General features: G+C 33.7%; 2 protein-coding genes and 1 non-coding gene across 6 annotated transcripts in view; 2 read left to right on the top strand and 1 right to left on the bottom strand.

The window, feature by feature from the left end:
- The window catches only part of LOC136032221 (ero1-like protein), a 58,857-nt gene extending 53,905 nt beyond the window's left edge, over nt 1-4,952 (top strand). For all 4 annotated transcript variants that reach the window (XM_065712452.1, XM_065712445.1, XM_065712461.1 and 1 more), the window contains exon 12: nt 343-4,952. In XM_065712452.1, the coding sequence (XP_065568524.1) occupies nt 343-546 (204 nt within the window). In that variant the 3' untranslated portion in view covers nt 547-4,952. The remainder of the gene's footprint in view (nt 1-342) is intronic.
- A 4,222-nt stretch (nt 4,953-9,174) lies between these two features.
- LOC136033854 (U5 spliceosomal RNA) lies at nt 9,175-9,288 on the top strand. The gene has a single exon (XR_010619038.1). It is a non-coding gene; the product is annotated as a U5 spliceosomal RNA (small nuclear RNA).
- A 2,616-nt stretch (nt 9,289-11,904) lies between these two features.
- Nucleotides 11,905-22,927, bottom strand: part of LOC136032300 (neural cell adhesion molecule 2-like) — a 145,022-nt gene continuing 133,999 nt past the window's right edge. Inside the window, exon 11 of the mRNA XM_065712587.1 lies at nt 11,905-16,549. Coding sequence (XP_065568659.1) covers nt 16,446-16,549 — 104 coding nt within the window. The 3' untranslated portion in view covers nt 11,905-16,445. The remainder of the gene's footprint in view (nt 16,550-22,927) is intronic.

Consider the following 22,927-nt stretch of genomic DNA (forward strand, 5'->3'; position numbering starts at 1 on the left):
CCATAGTAATATCTGTTATTTTTCAGTTTAACGAGATTATTTGTTTCTTTTTGCTCATTTTAGGTTTCATTTATTCATCCGTTGTAATATATGTTGTTTTTAAGTTTAACGAGACTTTTTATTTTATTTTTGCTCGCTTTAGGTTTTATTTACTTGGTGTTTGTGTTCGTTATAGTAATTCAGGTTTGTTTTAAATTTGACTAATTCTATAGCTTTTTTCTGCTCGTTTCAGGTTTTAGCATTGCTCTTTACTTTCATTTGAAAATTTTGTTTTTGAAAATTTTTTCAATCCCAAAAAAGTAATGAATCCCTTTCCTTCTATATTTCTCTCTTTTTTTCTAGACCCAGGGATTGGGAACAGCATTGAAAATATTGTTTTCCGGGGATTTCGATAGTCCTGATCCTACTGTTTTTGATTTGCGAAGCATGAGACGAACTCACTTCAAGTTAACCAGAAACGAGGTCGTAGCCCTATTTAATGCATTTGGTCGCCTCTCCGATAGTATACAAGCGTTAGAAGTGTTTAAAAAGTTGGCTGTTCCTTAGTTCTTTAAATGTCCTTATTTTGCATATTTTAAATGCTTAAGCCCTATTCTTTAAAGATTTAATTATTTATATTAAATATAAATAATTAATATTTATATTTAATATAAATTTCTTTATTCTATTGAGTTCTTTAAATATCCTTATTTTGCATGTTTTAAATGCTCAAGCCCTATTTTTCATTGTGTATTACCAGAGACAATTTGTATTTAGAAACAAGGAGAAATCGTGCTTTCACTTGTTGCTGTTACTCTGTAAACGAACAATAAAAACAGGGCTTAGTGATTTGTAGCACGAGTCATTCTAACTAATAAGGTCATTGATTTTGCCAGTTTTGTGTTGGAAAAAAGTTTGATTTCCATTTTTGTTGTCTGAAAAAAGTTTTGTGTTTCTCCTTGATAACTGGTATCACTCGAGTCCAGCACAACAATGCAGGTTAATTCTTTTCCTTTTTCCCCCCTAACCTCCGCTTTTAATCAACTATCTGTTTTGGTTTTGTGCAGTTTTTGAGTCAACTGTCAAACTTCTGCTTTGATACCAAAGGTGAAAAGAACTATAGAAAATCAGGTTGCCTCTATTGTTTGCCATAAAACACCAGACTCTCTGAATTTACGAAAGAATTGAAAATTGACGTCTTGTTAAACACACGCGTGAACGAGGGCTTAGTGAAGATTCGCTTGAGATATGTGTGAAATAGCTAGAAAACGCCGCTTTCAGTATTTTTAGGTTTGTGCCGTATTTATGGTAACTTAAAAGGTTCTTTGGCCGAAATGCTGGTTGTAAATCACGAGTTTGGAATGCTTTATTTCAAACAACTACTTGCAAGCTCAAATTGCTCAATTTACAAATTGCTCAATTTATCTTGTCAAATAAGTTAAAAAGGAATTATATGAGACGGTCAATGACTACTCAATTGCTGTCAAACTGTACACTTGTCAGTCCTATATTCAGGCAAAATAATAAAAACTGCGTGTAATTCATGTCTTTCAACACGGTGTCTTTTGAATTAACGCGGTCCAGTGTAAGCTACTGCAGATTTAGCAAATGATAGTAGGCAATCTTATTTGTTAGAATGGTTTGTTTTCCGTCTCGCTTAGCAAAAATGTTCCGAGTCACTTTTCTCTCCCACAGTTGTTCCTAAAAATAAATGCACAATATCATAATCAATAAAATGGTTTTCATCAAATGAGCATTATCAGTCATGGTAAATATGTGGTAATTATTGGTATTATTTTGTTCCGATTACCTATGATGCAAATGTCAATGTTCCCAAATATGGAGTAATATTCGTGGGGGGGGGGTTGATCCTCCGTTCAATTTTATCCCTTTTTCTTTTTTATTTTAACGTTCTTATTAAACAATTGGCCATTTGGATTTCTTCATGAAATCGATAAATGTGACTTTGTATATTTTTGCTTAATGATGATGTAGTCAGGTAGCGAGTAGAATAAATTGTAATTATATTTGTTTGAAATTCTTATTTTTTTAAAAATTACCTCTGAATTGCTTTAGAGCTGAAAACCTCATTGTAAAACGTGTTGTTAAAAAAAACGGAAAATATGTAATGGTCCAAACTAAAACTTAAAAATTTGAAAAAAGTTTATTGTATTTACCTTATCCCCTAGACTTCATAAAGTGGATGCTGCTTGAATCATAGTGTTCTAGTTAACTGTCTTGGGCTCTAGTGAAACATAAAAGAAACAGAGGTGGTACACTCTCTGTTACTTCCTGGAGGAGGGGAAGGATCCGATCACCTGGAAATGTAAAAAAAACAAAAAAAAACGCTTTTTTGAAATTTTTTAAGAATTTTGCTCTTTCTCTGAAAGTTCCACCCATGTCATTTATACTTTGGTTACAATTTATAATGGTAAGTTTTCAGCAAATAATTATTTGCTGGTGTCTTAAAAAGCATCCTAAAGCTTAATTTCAATCTCAGATTACTCATAGACGAATAATCTGTTTGTAAAAACGTCCCAATTAGAAACTTAGCTGGATAGGACGCCACTAAGTGGGTGTGTCCCCCCGGTTCTCAGTAAAATCTCTGTCCCTCTAGTTTTTTTTGTATGGCATATTTCATGTATAACTGGTGGTTTGCTGGTGAAATTGTGGATATTAAAACAAAAAACAAAAAGGTTTTCATGAGACATGACTGACATTGAACTGACTTTATTTTTCGCGTTGAAACCATTGTTTTTCACGTAATTTTCATTGTTTCAAATTTTTTTCAAATTCTTAATTAAATTTCATTGTTTCAAATTCAAATTGTATTCAAAAACGTCGTATTTTCTAATGCTTTCTAAGTTATTTATTTAAAAAGAATTTATAATAACTGCAGCTGAGTCGTCTAATTGTGTAAAAATTTGGTTCAACATTTCAGAAAATCCTCCTTTTTCTTTTTGTCTTTTTTGTTTATTTTTTCTTCTATTTTTTTGTGTTTATATTTAAGTTGTGGAAAGACCAGAAGTATTTTTGTGTTATATATATATATATATATATATATATATATATATATATATATATATATATATACTTTTCTTATATATATATAAAATTACTTTTTTATCTTAAAAAAATAATTTTTTTTTTATCTTTTTTTATCTTCCTTCTTTAATATATATGTAGAATTACTTTTTTTCTTATATATATAAAATACTTTTCTTGGGTGAGGGGTCTTTTTATTGATTTTTATGGGGATCTATCCCTTGTCATTCAAAGTTTTATTCATTACTGTTTCTATACAAAAAAAAAGAAAAATAGTCTAAGTGCCATTAACGGTACCGTGAAAGAATTGGTAGAATTTGTGGTTAATCTAAAATTAAAAATTCTTGTTAAAATTTGAGCAACGCTTTCTTTCCATCATTATTATATTATTATTTATTCGGTTTTTTTTTCAGGTTCTTTAAGAATATCCCTATTTCATGCAAGGATTGAAAGGAAGGGTGGTAGGAATGATTACTCCTCCTGAACGCAAAACATTGATTTAACTTATTTAAAACAAAAACCGCTTAAACTTTGCGTTTTTGTTAAAATCACGGTATGGCCCAATATAAAAAATGCCATTATTATGGGTTCTACTGTCAGATTCCTCCCAGTTACTCAGAATCACTCTGATAAGAGTATCAACAAATTCCTACTCTACTGCGTAATCGCTGTAATGTCAGTAGGTTAAAAGCTGTAGTGATGTCGAAGAATAAATTGTGGAGCCAAAAAAAATACGAAAAAAAATTTCTATATCGAGATTTAAATTACAAAAAAAAAAGTTGTCATTAATAAAACCAAAGCTATTCAGGATTTGTAAATTCTACTTTCTTCTAGCAATATCTTCAAATAATCCGTGTGTCGTTTTTCAAACGTTGGTTTCATTATTATCATATACGCCTTTCAGTATCGGTTAGCTGCCTAACATATATTATTGAAATAAGCTAGTTACTCTGAGAAACTGTCAGAAATAAGAGACTTGGTTGAAGTTGTCTCAATTGTAACTTTCATCGTTTCTATGGTGTTAACTCTTGAATAAGCTTATGAAACGCTGAAGAGCAGATTAACATTACCTAAAAAACGAGGTTTCTACTTAACTCATTATATTGGTAATCAATCTTGGTAATAAAGTTTACACCGGGACAGCTCGAAGCTTAAATTTGTCTAATTTTGCCTAATTTTAGCTTTGGTTCGCTAAAGTGTGCGTAGATTAATATCAAAAGTTGTATCAAGTTATTCCCGTAATAAAAGGCTATATAAGCACCTCACTCGAATCTTTACTATTATTTGTTTTTAAAAATGTCCTTCTCAAGTCAAATTCTCCAAATCTGAGTGTGTTCTAGTAATAGTAAAAAATTTTGCCAATTTTTATTTAGAAAATGAAATTTTGAAATTAGATTGAATAGGTGAAATTTAAACTGCTATCCCGCATGTTGTTATGAGTCACTAGTTTTATGCATATTTTTAGGCGCAGTAGAAAAAAGTGCTTTCATTGGTGGATAATATGCTAGTGGCTGATAGTAATTACACGAACAGAATTTCAGTTTTTTTTTAGGGGAGGGGGGAAGACTTATATGAAGGAGTTTTCTTGGTGAGGGGATACTGAAAACGTAACCTCGATTTACCTCAATATTTGGCTTTTTACTGAACATTTAATAGTACTTCAAAATAAAAGGGAGGAATTTATCTTTTGGGCCCTCCTCTTATTGCATCAAAATTTGGTTAATGCAGGAAGGATAGAATATATCTATCGTCATGACACCTGAGAAAATGTAGATTTATTCGCTTAATTAGTTTACGCATAGTTACTGCTGTATATTTTTTTAAAACTAGCGTCTTATTTAATTTTAGAACTATGTTTGTTATAATGTATTCCATTTATTTAACGGGTGTTTTTTTTGTGTATTGCAATAAATCTTGTTGTTTTTTTAGTGTTCTGCATTAAGCTTGTATTCTTAACCGAATAGTATGGGGATCGGTTTTTCCGATTAATCCCAGACGTGATTACCGCCACTTGTACCATACCACTTTGGACCGGCCCCTCTTGTCCTCTTTATGTATTTATCATCATCTTAAACTTTTAGTTTAAAATTATATATTTCAGGAAAACAATCTCTAAGCAATTTGTTTTTTTTTAGAAAAAGCTTAATCTTTTTCAGTTTAGGGGTAAAACTCAAAGTAGGTCACGTAGATAAAAGTTGTGCATCCAGTGATAAAGTTTGGCAAAGGAGGAAGAACCTTATTTAATTTGTATGATGCTGCTGAACTTGAACACGTTCAATTAAAATTAGAAATTTATATTACTGGAGACTAAATAACTCCGTTTTATGTGATTTTGCGTCTTTCTTATGAAGCAAGCTCAGAAGAGCGTTTATAATAAGTTTAAGTAAAATGCAGTGAAGTCTGTTTATGCAAAGTTTTGGTCAGAGTTAACATGGCTGCGTAACTCTTATCGTTTTCGTCTGTTGCAAAGGGCCAGCCACAGCTGATAGTAACATAAAATTAAGAAAGGGGTTATCAATAAATTCGGAAATGTAAAAGAGACGCCATTAGAAGATACTTCAGGAATGGTGCTTGTATCCATGTTAAGCTTAAAAGTAATGACAAAAGGGAATCTGTGAGGATTCCAAAAACGGATTCTGAAATCCTTGGAAAATAGTGTGGGAAACAAATAAGGAGTTTTTAGCTGAAATCGCTAAAGTGGGATTTCATCCCAGATTAGATGGAAGGTGTTCCAGATGGAACGCGGCTTAATAGTAGTCAAAACTAAAAAAATAAAACAGAATTTCGGTATTAATAATTATACCAAAAGGAAAATTTTCTGATTTCCTGTCACAGTTTAAGAAACAATTAGAAATTAAATAAAAAAGAAGTTTTTCAACTGAAAGTAAGGAGCAACATCAAAACCTAAAATGAACCGAAATTATTATATGCAAGGAAGGTTACATCTCTACAACACCTCACTCTTTACATTAAAGCCGAAATTTTGTCCCAATTCTCTAAGAATAACTCTTGAAATTCAAAGGTTATTTAATTAGAAGCATGAGATACTTTTTTCAAAGTGCAATAAACTTTAACGTGAAGAATGGAGTGTTGATGAAGGGGCAGCCCCCCCCCCTCATATATATAATAATTTTTGTTCGTTTTTAGTTTTAATGTTGCTTCTTACAGTCAGTTTAAAAAGCACTCTTTGTTTGTAACACTGACGAAATTCTCGTTATGTATTAATCTTTTCTGAGTTTTAGGATGTGAATATTTTTGCTTTTCCTTTTATTATGCATAACTGTCTTCAGACTTGTACTCTAGGCCCTACTCTCAATGCATCCCTTCATCGTAAAATTTGAGAAAAGTCATATTTTACCCTCTATATCACACACGAAGTGCTTCAGTTCAACTCTGCCTTGAGACATGAACAGAGTTCAACTGCCGTCCTCCTGAAAATGGGTCCTAAGTCCCGGCTATGGAAAAAAATCAATATATCTATAAAAGAAGCATTTAATCCTATTCTTTGTGCAAGGGGATGCTTGGGGATGAAGCTTTGTTTAAACAGTTGTGCTTTTAATGCAAGTTGTTGCCCAAAACTGCGCCCCATCGAGGCTCGGATCTTAAGGCTTTCGTTCTTTCTCACTCATTGGGCCTGAATGAACCAACTAGTTATAATATAGTGAAGGTTCTATTTTAATTATGGCATGCTCAGAGAAATTGTGTCCTCCATTGACTACTGCTTTGCTTTGAAGATTTGAGTTGTTACCACTTTTCCCGGTGCACGCAGCTCAACCAGCCTCAATTCATCTACCTTCAATTCAACCACTTAACAGCTGAAACACCCTGAAACCAACTACCACTTGCCTTAACTCCCTTAAATTCAACAACCTTTTACTCGATTATCGTTTAACTCAGATTTGTTTCAGTTCAGATCTGTTGATCAATCACCAAAGTCTTATGAGGACTGACGCTCTGGTGATCCAATCAGTATGAGGACTTTTCAATTAAAGTCAAATATTAAACAAGCACTAGCCATTTTCTCTGTTTCAACTAGAATCCTTTTAGGGGAACAGCCTCAAACTGAAAATGAGAACATAACTGCTAGAATGCCTGCAAACAGTTCCTTAAGAGTTTTGATTTGTCGGGAAAGACGAAAAACGATTATAACCTTCGAGAACACCAGTCAAAGGCCTTTGAAGGCCCGGTTTTGTATCAAGATCTTGCTGGTTCTTTATGATTCCTAAAAAAAAAAAATGACTCTTGGCTATAGAGAGGCTCCAGTATTTTGAGAGATCTGAACTATTTTAGGTGATGGAATATTCAAGGTTGTTCCTCGTCTTTTTTTTTCAACTATATACAATACATATAAAGACTGGTGATTCATATCCACCTTGATTTTTTTTTCTATTGTCTGATAAGGCAGAAATCACATATTAAGGCATGCTGCAAGCGCTTAAAGACTTGGTTCCAATAGCCAATCTTTAGAAGTCATAAAGATTTTGGGAATGCTCCTATAGGCGCTTTTCCAGTTAAGTCTCGGAATTCTTCATCATCCAGATGTTTCTTTTACTTTTCAGTATCTACCATTAAATAAAGTTCAATCACTGGGCCTCAACCAACAGTTCAAAAAGGACTACGATTTTGATACTTTCGTTGAAAGTATATCAGACTTAGGTTTTTTTTAATAACAAGATATTGAAAGAATATGTGATAAACTCTGTGGTAATTTCCCCATCTAATGTACTTGTATCATTGCTTTATAGTGCGGAATATTTGGACTAGAAAGTGAATGATTTAGAAAGCAAAGCTCAAGAGATCTGAACAAACACTAGCACAAGTCCATGGAGATTGATAGTCTATAAAGTATTAGTCTTCTTCACTTGAAAAAATGGAAAAAAAATATCGTCTTGGAATGCAACTTTGCTACACCAATGAACTCTATACACAGAACATTTTAGCAAAATTTCATGACGTCATAATAACCAAAACTAAAAGTGCGTCTTGGTAAAAAATTGTGCTTGAATGTAATTTAAAGTTAATTCAAGCGTCTTTCATGGTGCCTTTTTCAACGTTTGACATCTATGGGCTGTGGGTTTGCCTTTTAAAAGGTTGTGGCAATAGTTGCTATTTGCCGAACCGGGGGGGTCATATTTTTACTAAGATTTTTACTAAGTCTTCTGAAATCACACCGAAATTGTATTGAGTTATATGACGAAAACTACGAATGGTATGGAGAGTTTCTATAATGTCCTTATGGTAAGATCATTGCGTTTTAGAAACACAAGGGCCGTTTAGTTAGAATAATAAGTTTTTTTTTAAAGTTTGTGAAATAATTTTAGCGATAATAGCAATCTAGTGAGGAGGAAGCAACCCTCTTCATGTGCTTGATACTTTCCGTTCATTTTAAGCTTTAATGTTGCTCTTTACTTTCTGTTGAAAAAATATTTTCTTTTCCATTCAATTTCTGATCGTTTTTTAATAACACCGGGAATTCTGCCCCCCCCCCCATGGAAAGTTCCTCCCATTTGAAATACCCCCCCCCCCCTACACCAGGAAAATTCCCGCTAAACATTTCAGTTTTAGATGAAAATTCTCCAGGGAAAATGTCTTGCGGAGAATATCAGGTAAAAAAAAATTTCTTAGTGCACTTTCCTTTGAGAAAGACTTCAATTTCTGTTTGATTTCAAAATTCATGCCAAAAATTCCTTCCTCTGTGGAGTGTTATCCTGCAAATATCTACCCCATAGTAGAAGTTTGCTGCCGTAGGGTTTTTGGGTAATCAGCTCTTTCAAAAATGGTTGAGCATTCTAACGGAAAATGACTGACGGAAAAATGTTTTTGTCTGTAGTGTTTTGTGTTGTACCTAGTAATACAGAAATAAAATGGCTATATGAAGCGAAATCTAAGCTTCATTAAGTTATAATTACTACGCAAACATTAAGCCAACCATATTTCCAGATGTTTCCTTTTGACCTAAAATAAATCCAAGTACACTTAGCGGACCATACGCGTGTCGCAACACGCGAGAAAAATTTTTTCGACTGTTGCTCTGAAAATTGTTGTGAAACATGCAAATTTGGGCAGTTTTAACACTTTAGGAAATTGACCGTGCTGGCAGTCCTTATTTTCAAAGGGTCTGGTGTTTTTTTTTCATCTTCTGGTAACACTGCTTTGACCGCTCCTTATATCGAGTTAATTTTTTGCCTTTCACTAAAGATTATCGTGGGGAGGGGCCCTTGATGAATCTTAACAAATTTTGGAATGCAGAAAGTAAGACCAGCCCCAACTCTTGTACTACGGTTTGATATTCTAAGATTGCTTATCTGAAAAGCCCGATCAATTATCCTTAACGTTTCACGAGACATAAACGACATGAGAGGTTAGTAGGATTACTACTCGAGGAAACAGTCTTGATTAGTTGTCTAACAAGTTACACCTGATAACCCTGGAAAATACAGGATAATTTAGGTCATGTATAAACAAAAAATCTTAATTTTTTAAAAAATGAAAAAAATTGGAATTTATAAGCAGATAGGAAAAAGATACAGTAACTTTGACATGTGGCACACATTCAAAGGTTGTTAAATAGGCTATGGAGGTTGTTAATAGGCTATGGAGTAGACTTGAGTAGCACTGTTATTCGCCTACTTGCCTATAGCATTTCATTTGACAAGGTGCCGGCCAAGTCGCCTACTTATCTGTTATTCGCCTACTTGCCTATAGCATTTCATTTGACAAGGTGCCGGCTAAGTCGCCTACTTGCCTATTGCCTACTTGCCTGTTATTCGCCTACTTGCCTATAGCATTTCATTTGACAAGGTGCCGGCTAAGTCGCCTACTTGCCTATTGCCTACTTGCCTATAGCATTTCATTTGACAAGGTGCCGGCCAAGTCTTGTTATCTTTTACGGATTATATCCAGGGAAGTTAATTTTGAGTAGGTAAGGGATGCTCAAACTCACTCTTGACTCGGTGCAATAACGTGGCAAGTCCTTGATGCCGTAGAGTCCTCTTTCTCTTAAAGTCCTCATTCCTTTGTCTATGAACATTATTTTCAGTTTAGGAGGTTCCTCTAAAATAAGGAGCTTTTAGATCTTTCAGAAATAAATCCTTTCATTTCCGGATTTTAAGGAGTTTCTACCCTAATACTACCAAAGTTTTCAGTCTCTTTGGCTCCTTATATTATTTCTAGACACGATACTCTGTGTAACAACAGAGTTGTTAACAACTCTGTTGTTAAGGAAAAGTCAGGGAAATTGTGAAATTATAGACAGATAGCAAAAAGGGGATCTAAGGTACCAACGCAAACAACTCAAAAACCCTGTGATTTACCATCTTAAACTTCAATTTTTGTTGATACATCTGGAAAACCTGAATTAAGGTATTTTGACAGCTTAACTAATGATTCATTGATCCAGATGTTAGAATCTGTTTATTAAGATAGAATTCATTCAGTTGATTACTAAAGTGCATTCTTTTAGACATCAAAAGAAGATGCTTTGGTACATGGAATCGGTCTTGTCAGGCCCAGCCCTTATTTGTATAACAGACCTTGCTGGAGTACCGTTCTAAATTCTACAAAAACCTACTTTTTTCCAGAGGGAGGTGGGCTTTGCGAGGGGTCTAGGGTTCTGTACCGGGTTTGAAAGAAATGATTCTTGTATTTACTTCTTAAGTCATTAGATAGTATAAAAGCGAGCCAAGTTCAAGCTACATTTAGCCCTCTTTTGTTTCGTTTTAAAAAGTAACTATTGCAGGATTTGTTATCCTTTCAGCATAGCCACGTAATTCATCTAGGCAAAAAATAAAGGACGAAGAAATAGTCAACAACAAGAAAAGTATAAGTCCATGGAGATTGATAGTCCATAAAACATTGATCTTCTTCACTTTAAAAATGAAAGGAAACTACCGTGTTTGAATCAAATTTTCCTCGTTCTACCTTGTTTCTACTAAATCTTTCTACGTTGAGTCCATCTTTAGGGACCTTTGTGTCACTTCCAGTTGTTTTTCTAGGGTTAAGAGCTTTGGGTGTTACGAATTGTTTATGCTCAAATTCTACTATAAAACTGGAATTATACTTGAAGGCCATCTATTCTTCAATACCACAGCCTATATAACCACCAGTTGCGCGGAATCGAATCTTGCCCATAGAAGGACTTCAACGCGCATCTTTAGACTAGGCATTAGCCTCCGGCGCTCCCACAGCCAATCAGTGCGGAAAGATCTTGGTTCTATTCCTATGTCGCGACAATAGCTATGTGTTGCTTTTGAAAAATGTTGGCGCAATTGGTGTCTATATAGGCAGTGTTCAATATAGTCTTCTGGCTAAACTGTAAGTAATCGATGTGAAAATATAGAATAATTCAAGTAAATGAAGAATGAAAATGGTAAATACTAATAAAATTAAAGTAAGCAATCATTTGGCCGATAACATCTGACTGTTTTGCTTCTGTGAATCCATATCTTGAGCATCCATAAAAATAGTGTCCACATTTGGAGCAAATTTTAATAATGTCACAATATAACTTGCATTATTAATAAGTAGCATATATCAATATAAGTGGCTTCAATGGAGGGGGGTGACTGTGGTCTTGGAATACCACTTCCATCATATTACCTTGTTTCTACTAAGTCTTTATAGCTCGAGTCCATCTTTAAGGACTTTTGTGTCATTCTGAGATAATTGCCAAAAACCGTTTTCTAAGCTGTTATCAAAGTGGGGATCAGCAAAGAGTAATCTTGAGCAAGCCCAATACTGAGTAAGATCAGTAAGTTTGAATATAGATTGCCGTCTTGACTCCCCTAAGAACATAATTGTAACTGGTTGCTGGCAATTATTTCAAAAGTTTGAAATTGTCAAACAGGATGGCAGCAACAATATGCATAATTGAAGCGAAGATACAATTTTTAATGAATTTATTTTTCATCAAGACATATGCATTAACAAAGATTTTCGATTAAAATGTCACACAATACTTACATTTAACAGATCCCAAAATTAAAACACATAGAATATTCCAATCTACCTTACCGTTAGTCTGCAAAGTACCATTTCCCGGAAAACTAAAGTAAATCTTAATTGTTGGGCTTTTAGCTGTCTTAGAATATCAAGGTGAATAGATGCAGAGCCTAAACCATGTTCCAAGAAAGTCTCTTGGAGAATCTACCACCGCTCCTTGCCTCTCCAAAGGACACTGACCTTTGATGGTTTTGACGAACTTAATGTTATCAAAGCGAAACTTCAAGAAATAGACTTCATTACAAATGAGGACCAAGGAAAGTTTTGAACACCCTCCCCACCATAATGTTTGTCTGACTTGTAAAAACGCAATAAAAATACATGACAACACATTTTTGACGCGTTTTTTTAAAGTTTTTCTTTTGTAAACCGTTCCCCTCCATCAAAATCCAGGATACGGCCCTGGCTTTGCAACATCCTAAATTATAAGGATTTTAAAGCATTTAAAATAATATTTCCTTAGATACAAAATTCCAACTCAAATCGTTAGAATAACCGGCCAAAGAAAAAAAAGATAGATAAGGATTGAAAGAGATGGTGGCATGAAAACAAAGTTAAAGGAATAATTTAGACTCTGTCTTCATTCCTGACAGTCTCATTCACCTAAGTCAACTACTTTTAGTGAAAAATCTATCATCTACGATTTAACTATAACTAATTTCAACTTCTAACAAATTACCCAATGTTCTTTTACAAAATATACAATCAATTAGAAGTGTTCTAGTAAAATTTAGAAAATAAACGTACTTTGAATTAAAGTAAAACAGCTAGTAGATATTGGCAACTGTAACCCAAGGTAAGAGACACAAAATTTTATTGAAGAAGGAAAAAAAATGGAAACTGACACATATTTTGGACTGTCAATAGACATGGATGTTTGAAGAAAATTAGTTGTAAAGCCTTGAAGATATTTTCAAGAGAACCATGACAAAATCTTCATTTTCAACAATGTTTATAAGCAAAAAAGGGAAAAATAACGAAAAATTTGAGAAAACAGAAGCTACTAAATATAAAATTGACGAATCAAGGCCGTATCCAGGAGAGGAGGAGGGAGGTTAGAGGGTTTGAACCCCTTCCCTGAAATTTTTTCCAGCTTCAAAAACATACCGAAAATACATATAAAGAAATTTATGACGCGCTTTTTTTTAACACTCTTCAAAACATACCCCTTGCCTCCCCCGAAAAAAAAAATCTTGGATACGGGCTTGAAGCCAATGAAGTATTGAAAATTAAATTGTATCTATCGATTCAATGGGCTCGGTTCAGAGATGCGAGGCATAAATCCCTCAAAAGTACAATAGCAGGACAATAATAAATAACAAAGTTTTGTAAAACTAGATATATTTAAATATCTCGAAAGTCAATAAAATATTTGAAAGTGGATAGGAATAATCAATCCATTGGGCTCAGTTTCAAGAGATAATTTATAAGCCTTCCTGGCAGAAAAAAAACCCAGCAAAACACTGTTTGAATCAGAGGCGAAATAGTTAAGGATGAACCTAATATAATTCGATATCTGAAGTTAAGTAATTTAAAAATGGGAGTTTCAGCTATGTTTAGATAATAAAAACGTTGAAAAAGTATAGTGAGACGAAAGGAAGAAACAAGAGCTTCCTAAACTTGGAATTACTGCATATCTCAAGAGGTAAAAAAACATGGGGAAGCAGATTAGAACATTCAGACGAGTGGATGCGGTTTAGGGGACGAGGCATAAATCTCAGTAGCAAAAAAAAAGGATTTTTTTTTTTAATAAACAAAGGCTCGGCCAAGATTAGGCCTTAAATAATTACATACTAAGCTATTTCCCTATTTTATAGTTCATATATATTTGAAATTTTCTGTCTAATTCATTTTATTAAACGCCTGACTGCTTTTTAACGTCAGTAATAATAAATATTTTTATTTTCTAAAGGCTCTCAATGCCACCATTTTAGTACCATAGCTTTATATAGAAAACCAGTATATAGAACTGTAGCATGGATCAGTTTTAGAAAACAATTTAGAAAAGATACAAGGTATTTTCAGTATGGGTCCAAGAAAATAAGTAACTACAGTGAATTGGATCTACAGAGCTATGTGAAGTATTGCGGGTATTACAGAAGTAAGATTTCATTGTAATTTCATTATCCTTTAATTATCTTTTGAATTTTCTGAAAGTAAGAAAAAAACAAAGCCATAACGCAAATGCTCTCTCCACGGGTAGCACCCTAATTAAGGGCGCCACACTCACTGATACAACAAGATGAAGCCAACTCAGCAAAATATAATTAGTTTTAAACTGTAAATATTTAAATTCTAAATAGTATTTGATCAATTTTTAGCCATTATATTTAAATAATATCATTAATACTTAGATAATATTTAATGGTCTTAGATCGTATTTGGCAATAAAACAAATTCAAAACTTAATAAACAGATTGAAATTATTATTTTATAGTCTTAATTTGCTTTTATCCTCCAATAATTCACAAAAAAGGTAGGGTGTCCATAAACACGCCAATACAGCACATAGTACAGGATACCACAGTATATGTTAATGAATATCTACTGTCGGACACAAGAAATATTCGAGCACAATCATTTCCAGTGAATTACTGAGAAATAAATATCAATTAAGCTTCGGAAGACAACTTTCACTAAATACGACTATAGTTTCTCAATATGCAGAAACCAAAATACCTTCATTGGTCTTATAAATGATTTAATGGTTGCTTTAGAAATTAAAAAAAAAAGCTACTAGTGTCTAACCAAAAAAGTACAATTAAAAAGCTATTGAAAGCAGGGATATACAGAGCCTAGGAGCCCAATCAGGCATTAAAATTAATAAAGCTTTACCAAATTTCAGGGTACTTTTTGTTCAGTTTATCATTATTTTTTTTTTGTTTATACCCCCCACTCCGAAAGAGATATATTTAATATATGCCATATTGAGAGCTTGAAGATTTTAGTAAGAACTGCTAGATTACTTATATTGCTATTTTTTCTTTTCTCAGACTTTCCAGACTGATGATTTTAGAAGTTCTCCACTCGTAGGTATGTGGTGTTATTCGGCTTCCAGCTGTTTTACTTTTATTATTGAATTATATATTTATACTTGTTTAAACACTGAACTTATTTATAATTATTTATTTTAATCAGAGCTCAAAAGATCCACTCTTTTTAAAAGAAATACCTATTGTAGTTTTATTTTAGATAATTAAATAAAACTATCGTGTTTAAAAGTACTGTTTAAAAAAATTAAAACGGCTATTTTGTGCTTATCAGGATTCATTACAAGTGATTGCTTAGGATGTAAAAAGATGAGATTAACATTAAAAAAGGGGGGAACAAATACAAAACTTCTGAGCAGATTATACTAAAATACATGCATATATAGCTACTAAATCAACATAAGATTGCCATCTAGCTATTGCCATCTATTGCCATCTAGCGAAGATCTACAGTTTTGATGCAGGTCAACGGGTACAAAATACAGCTTAAAATATTTCAGAATAAATTAGAGTTATCTCTGTATCGCAACAGCCTTAGCAGCAGCTCTTGTACTAGAAAGACTAGAGTATCCCCTGATTATATTTAACTAACGGAAAAGTGGCCTTAATATATCGCAAAATGAAAACTAAAATTGTTTACCAATAATAGCTACTTTTCATAAAAAATAATATTGTTTTATATTTCTAGAAAGCTGTAAGTTTGACAGTCGAAACCCAAGCCCCCCCCCCCCCAACCTCACAAAGGTTGTATTTTTATACTGATACTCAAAACTTCACTAGCAATTTTTACCAAGAAGCATGTTCCAGCGCGTCAAGCTAGTAATTACAATTATGAAAAACAGAGATAAAATAATTCTAAATATGAAAAATAAAACGAAAAAAATTCCGACTTAACGATTTCTTGAATGATTTTATTTTACAATTTTCTTCTTTTTTTGACTGATTGATATTTCAAGGCTCAATTAATTTCGACAAGAAAAATTTAGTAGCGTCAACAAACTATGGTAGCTAGCAAAATAGCGTGACAGTAGAAAAAGGCATGTAATTCAAAGCTAAATAAAACTGACAAAACTTTGGGTCTTATTTTAGGATACGTTTTATCAAAATGCTAAATCTTCTTCGGGCATTTTTAATCTCCAAGAAGAGTTTTATAAAGCGGTACATATACACCATTACACTACCAAAAATATACATATTTGTGTATCCTTCTAGTACCCAAAACTCACTTCACTTCGTATATGTTTTCCACGACTATTTGAAACACTGGGTCAAAGGCACGTCGACGACGAATCGCTAAAAATGCCTCACTGGCAACACTGGCAGGTCCAGTATTGGGCAATCATCCGAATCGCATTCAGCGCTTAAAAGAAACAAATCGGTATTCACATTGAAATTGTCTTAAAAACTAATTGACTTCTTAAATGGTATATTTTAGCAGCAAACCAGGAAGTAAGCCAGGAGAAGAGTAGAGACAGAATTGACAACAGTGGATGTACCAGCAGTGACACCTTGAGCGCCGCCAGGTGGTGCTGTTGCTGGAAAGAAAAAATAATATATGAATAAAAATAAAATACTGAATAAGAGCTGTAGTGGCTCCAATATTTTTTCATTGGAATTTTGAACAGACAAACTTAAACTCTCTCCATACATTTAACTAAACAGCGTTCAGCGTCTGGATGTCTGGTCAAATGTTTCTTTCTTTAAATAGGCTAATGCACGGCAAGTTTTTCCAATGAGTGCTTTACATTCGGCATACACTTCTTCGTCAAAATACAGTGAGGCTAAAAAACAGAAAAACGTAAAAAATGTATTATTGACCCCAAGATTGCATCCAGGAATTTTGTTGGGGGGGTGTTTTTGGAGGGTGTTTTACAACAAAATTACTTTAAAAATAGACAAAAAATTTGTTTATATGGCTTTTTGTTACATTTTTACGAGTGGGACAAAAATATTGGGGGGGGGGTGGTGGCTAAGCCCGGTACCCCAAGTGAATACGGGCATCAATATTTTCCAAGGCTTTTCAAAAGATCCAGGCTTACTCGGCCTCCTCGTTAGAGTCACCTCTAGAATAGGGTTGTTCGTGGCAATAAAATTTAGGATGGAAAAAAAAGGAATTAAATTTTCTAGTTCCGTCAAAACTGTGATCAGTACGGTGATGCCATTGTCTCCAGCTTGTCCGTGACTTAATTTAAATATGAGCGTTTTCTCCGTGTTTCTTAAGCTGGGACGCCTGCAATGGGAGGAAGCCTCAGGACCTGAACCCCTAAAATCCTGAATTTTCCGAGATTTCCGGGAGCTTTTTATTCTAATTATTGACTAAAAATTCTTTTTCTGAATTTTCCATGATTTCTGGGGGCTTCTTATTCTATTTATCAAATACATTTTTTTATTGTTGGCTCCCCCCCCCAAAAAAAAGAGAGGTACTTATGCATTATAGTGACCCCAATCAAGAAGTTCGATTTGATCAGTCTGTGTAAAATCGGTTTGTTTGTCCGCATTCCGAGACAATTAGTTAAGGCATTGAGAGACAAACTACTATACAGGTATATTTTAATTAAATATTTAATGTATAGAGTTGGTATTTATGTTTAGGTTAGGTATTTAATATAACCAGTTTTGGGCGGTCTGCTTTCCATAATTTTTTGTTGTATTTTCCATAATTTTGTGACATTTTCATCATATTGAGATATATTCCACTAGGATAACCTAACTTCACTTCGTGAGTAGGGTCGCTATAATACAAAAGTACAAAAAAAAATCATGCATGCACATCTGATCAGTTTTTGGTTAGTACGGTGCTAATTTTTTGCTGTGTTTACGACGACGAAAGAAAAATTAACGGGATACTAGGTTTTCTTAGGGTTAAGAGGTAGCCTACTGCGAATAACTAGCATGTTTTTGTTTTTATAGAACAATTCTTTCAGTGCCTACAATGAGCTACAATATGCTTAAAAGTACTACTACCACACAAAATTTAATTTGTATCACCCGCGTTCCGGGATTTTTGTAACAATAATATAAAGGAGGAGACAAAGATCTAAAAAAGAGAAAAATATTAGATTAAATAAATTCTCTCAATGTACGTTTTGGAATGAAAACTAAACTTTCCAACAGACATTCATCTATTTCCCATCGTCAATCTACAAAAATAATTCGCACAAATGAATAGGGAGTGGATATTTTCTTGATTGTATCCCAAATTAATTGGTAATAAAGAAAAAAAAATAATCTTTTCCGAGACAAGACGAAAACTCTATTTTTAGTTTCCAACATAAAGCTGAATCCTGATTTATGTCAATTTTGTCAAAAAGACAAAAGAACAACAGACATGTAGGTTCACACGGGCCCAACAGAAGATACCAAGAAAAATACAACCAACAGAAGATAGGATCATACAATTTATTTGAGGGGAATGGTAGGGGTAAAATATGAAATGAGAACGTTTTAACATTAAAATTTTTTTAATTTTGCTTGGGGGTTTTCGAGCCAGCTGTGAATGGGGGGGAAAATAATTTCCGTTCAGGTACAATATTGAACGCTCTTTTTTAATATTAGGATATTTCACCCTGAGAAAAAATACTACTAGCACTAGCCAAGAACAGTAGTAAACAAATAAACATTTATACTTCTAAAAAAAAATACAGTAAGTAAAGATATAACAGAATTATGCAGTTCAAACTTATGCCTTTTGCAGGTCTCTTACAATTTTCTACATGCTATCAGCCCAAATAAACATAACTCAAAACAGTTCATTGATCTGTAGTCCCAAAAATGAATGTCTTGAATATTCATACAATTTCTTGATATATCATAAATCAAAGAATTGGTTTAAATTGTTGCAATAGTCGAGCCCTAGGGTAGTCTATATACCCTTTTAAAATTCTGGAACTGGAACTAGAGTCCAAATTTGGCGTGTACACGAGCTCTTAATCTTTCAATGGATTATTAAGATTTTTCTTATGTGTTCCGAAATTATGAGTTCCTGCATAGCGTTGTGGCTAATCCATGCATCTTCATATTTTACTCTTATTTTGTATTTTCTCCACAACTGACAAAGAAAAGTATTATTTTTCAAGAAAAACAATAAGACAAAAAAAAAAAAATCAGATCGACCCAAGTACAATATTTTCTCTCTAAAATAGCAACGAAGACCTACACTGTCTTTCCATATCAAACAAACACTAAGTAGGAACAATAGGGATTTTTTTTTTCCAAGACAGTGGAATTTCTGTACTTCTGTGACTTAAGACGTTTTCCTAAAGGGAGCATTTAATCCACTTAGTTTTTCTCAAATGCATGCCAATTTCTACGGAAACATAGCCTTTATTTCGGCAGTTAATCTGCAATGTTTAATGGAATTTTGTTTTCATTCCACAGCCAAACAAATATGGTACATTTTAAGACAATCAGACGATAACTTCGGATCAGCCAATTTTGTATTTTTTGCTATTTTTATGCTCAAGGGCGTTTGTCCAAGCATTTGATACGCCTAGTTTACAAATAGTCTATATTAACAGCAATCTGACACTGTCACTTAGATATTTGTTAATCCATGTCAAAAGCTCATCCACCGAGAAGACTCTTTGAAAGACGTCCTTTTCCCCTCACTTGATGCGAGCAATTGATGAATATTTACTAGAATGACAGATGCTCGGTTTCATACATGGAAAAATAACTGGAACACACTATGCATTTTAACATAACAGATTCTATTTTCATACTGTTTTTATCACGCATGTCACGAACATTCACAGTCAAGACTTGTCAACATCGCAAAACAGGCTAGCAAAGCCGACCGGCGTGAGAAATAGGTGAGATGGCAATAAATAAGCGGACTTGGAAAGCGACTCAAGTTTGCTAGTGAGAAGCGTTTCTGGCTAGTAGTTTCTAGCGCCAAATTAAAATTAATACCGCAGCCAGGAATTGAACTGTTTTCTTAAAATTGCAAATATTTAATTTCATGAAATAAACTGTGATTTTGTAAGCAAGTAAAATCATAATCGAAGTCCAAATACTAATATCACTTTACACAGATGAGTTGATTGGGATGATGGGCGTCAAATTCCAAGTATTTACTTATTGTTTAGATATTTGGGATGAATTTTCTCTCTACGGCTTATAAGTGACCTCATTTTCCATTTGATACTCGTCACTGACATTTTTGATATTAATGCATGGCTTTTGATGAATATACCCCCCTCCAAGTTAAGAAAAAGAGCGGGGAAAAAAGGTAAGGCGTTCGCTTTAAATAAGGACATATCGAAAAGGAGACATCTAATCGGAAGTCATTAATTCCTATAGCAGTACCAGGGGTATGTATAGAGCACCGAATCTCAACCATTAATAAAAAGAAGAGGACAAATGTCTTAGTGAAGGCTCTCTTTTTGCAATCCACAACTTATACCCCCACCACCAAAAAAAAAAAAAAAAAAAAAAAAAAAAAAAAGATTACATTAGGCAAATTGCTCAAAGCAGCACCCTAATAAAGTCCTTTACTTCATGTGAAAAATATTCAAATATAGTCAATTTGATTTTTGTTAATAGTTCATTTTTTTGTCATGTTTTTGTAGATTTTGATGCTTTCTAATTTTCCTTCTAATGTAAATGGAGCAACGCTGCTTTCTGAAATGCCCCATACAAGCGAGTTGGTGAAACAATATTTGAAAGATGTCGGAAAATTTGGTATGGGATAGGATGGATTCAGCCACTTAATAATTTCACTTTTTTCATTCGTTATTATCTTATTTCCCTTTTCGTGCGTAAATGATTTCTAACCTTGATAGCTGGAATGTTCAGCATTTGGTAGGTCGGTATAATTGTCATCGGCTATGTCGATTTTACGGTAACTCGCGCAAAATTTTGCATTTAAAGCACAAAATCTAGTTGTTTATCCAATCAAATTATTTGCGATCCATTTTTAAAATAATTTTTTTCCTTCCTACACCAATAGCACCCAATTCAAACTAACAATCGAAAAAATAATTCTTGAAGATCCAAATATTTTTTCATAATTTGAAAATTTATATTTCATTTTATCCAAGTAACCCTGTCAATAACTGCTTTAAACGAAATTATACACTCAATGTATTTACTAAACTACTGTTTGTTAAACTTTATGTAGGCTATTTTATCAATTTAACGCCAAAATGATTTTTCAGGTAGTAATGTATATATTTCTAAGGGAGAATTCGTAGAGAAAAACACTGCCCCCAATAATGCCTCGTCCCCTATTCATTTTGCAGGTGAGCATATCAGGTATTTATTTGTTTTTGAAAGACACTGGGCCATTGTAACAAACCAAATAAATAAAAAACTAACTAATAGATAAGCGTCTCATCAATATTCGTTTAAATGTAATAAACGTATAAATATAATATAATAAAACATATATATATAATAATTTAATATATAATACTAGTATAATATAAATATACGGATTAATATAAGTTTAAATAAGCACAAACCAAAAATAACCTCCGTTCCTCAACGTATTCCATACTTATCCCTACAAATTGCCCCAGCCTACTAATAGGATCTTTTAAATTTAACTTTGATTTAACAAAAAATACTGTTAGTTTCTGCTATATTGGGGAGCCATTCTCCTCTTGAATCCATATTGAGTGCTTAGTCCAAATGTTAAATTAAATGGAGGGGGAATGATGCCCAGCTTCAAGGAAACGTTAGAAAAGTTCAAGTGTTGTTGCAAGATAGAAAATCGTAGCCAAAATAAATGCCTTATCAACAATTCCAAACTGATTGACAATCTAAAAATTTTTTCAAATGTGCCAGAAATCAGCCCTTTCCCATGATATATTATCTTTTGTTTCTTAACAATGGCGCTAGAACTTTTTATTTCTGTTTGAAAGAGCCCTCTCCAAATACTGTATGACCATTATTTTCATGTGGAAAAAGAGATTTTTCAACTCCTGGAAAAACAAGAGCTAAGAGCTCATATGGGACTTGCGACGAGGTCGGAAGAGCTAAGAACCAAGAGCTCATATAGTATGAGCTCTGGCAAAATTCTAAGAATCAATAGATTGCTTTAAAAGGAAAATCAGAGGCTTAATGCCGGTCGGGATTTAAAATAAGAGCTGTGAGTCCCGAGTGTCCTTCTAAATATCGAAATTCACTAAGATCCGATCACCCACTCGTAAGTTAAATATACCTCAATTTTTCTAGTTTTTCCTCTCCCTTCAAACCCCCAGATGGTCGAATTGGGGAAACGACTTTATAAAGTCAATTTGTGCAGCTCCCTGACACGCCTACCAATTTTCATCGTCCTAGCACGTCCAGAAGCACCAAACTCGCCAAAGCACTGGACCCCACCCCCTAACTCCCCCAAAGAGAGCGGATCCAGTCCGGTTACGTCAATCATGTATCTACGACATTTATAAGCGTTTTCCAAGATTTCCAGTTTCCCCCTCCAACTCCCCCAATGTCAACAGATCTGGTGGGTATTTGAATAAGAGCTCTGAGACATGAGTTCTTTCTAAATATCAAATTTCATTAAGATCCGGTCACCCATTCTTAAGTTAAAAATACCTCATTTTTTCTAATTTTTCAGAATTAACAACCCTCAGCTCCCCCAAAGAGAACGGATCCGTCCCAATTATGCCAATCACGTATCTATAGCTTGTGCTTATTCTTCTCATCAAATTCCATCCCGATCTCTCCACTCTAACCGTTTTCCAAGATTTCCGGTTTCCAAGATTTCTTCCTCCAGCCCTCTGCGTCCCCAGATCCGATTCAAATTGAAAATGAAGCATCTATGACATCTAAGATTCTTCTATATACCAAATTTCATTAAGATCCGATCACCAATTCGTAAGATACCTCGATTTTCACGTTTTCCAAGAATTCCAGTTTCCCCCTCAAACTCCCCATAATGTCACTGGCTCCAGTGGGGATTGAAA

This window comes from Artemia franciscana, chromosome 1 (assembly GCF_032884065.1).
Source record: "Artemia franciscana chromosome 1, ASM3288406v1, whole genome shotgun sequence".
Taxonomy (NCBI): domain Eukaryota; kingdom Metazoa; phylum Arthropoda; class Branchiopoda; order Anostraca; family Artemiidae; genus Artemia; species Artemia franciscana.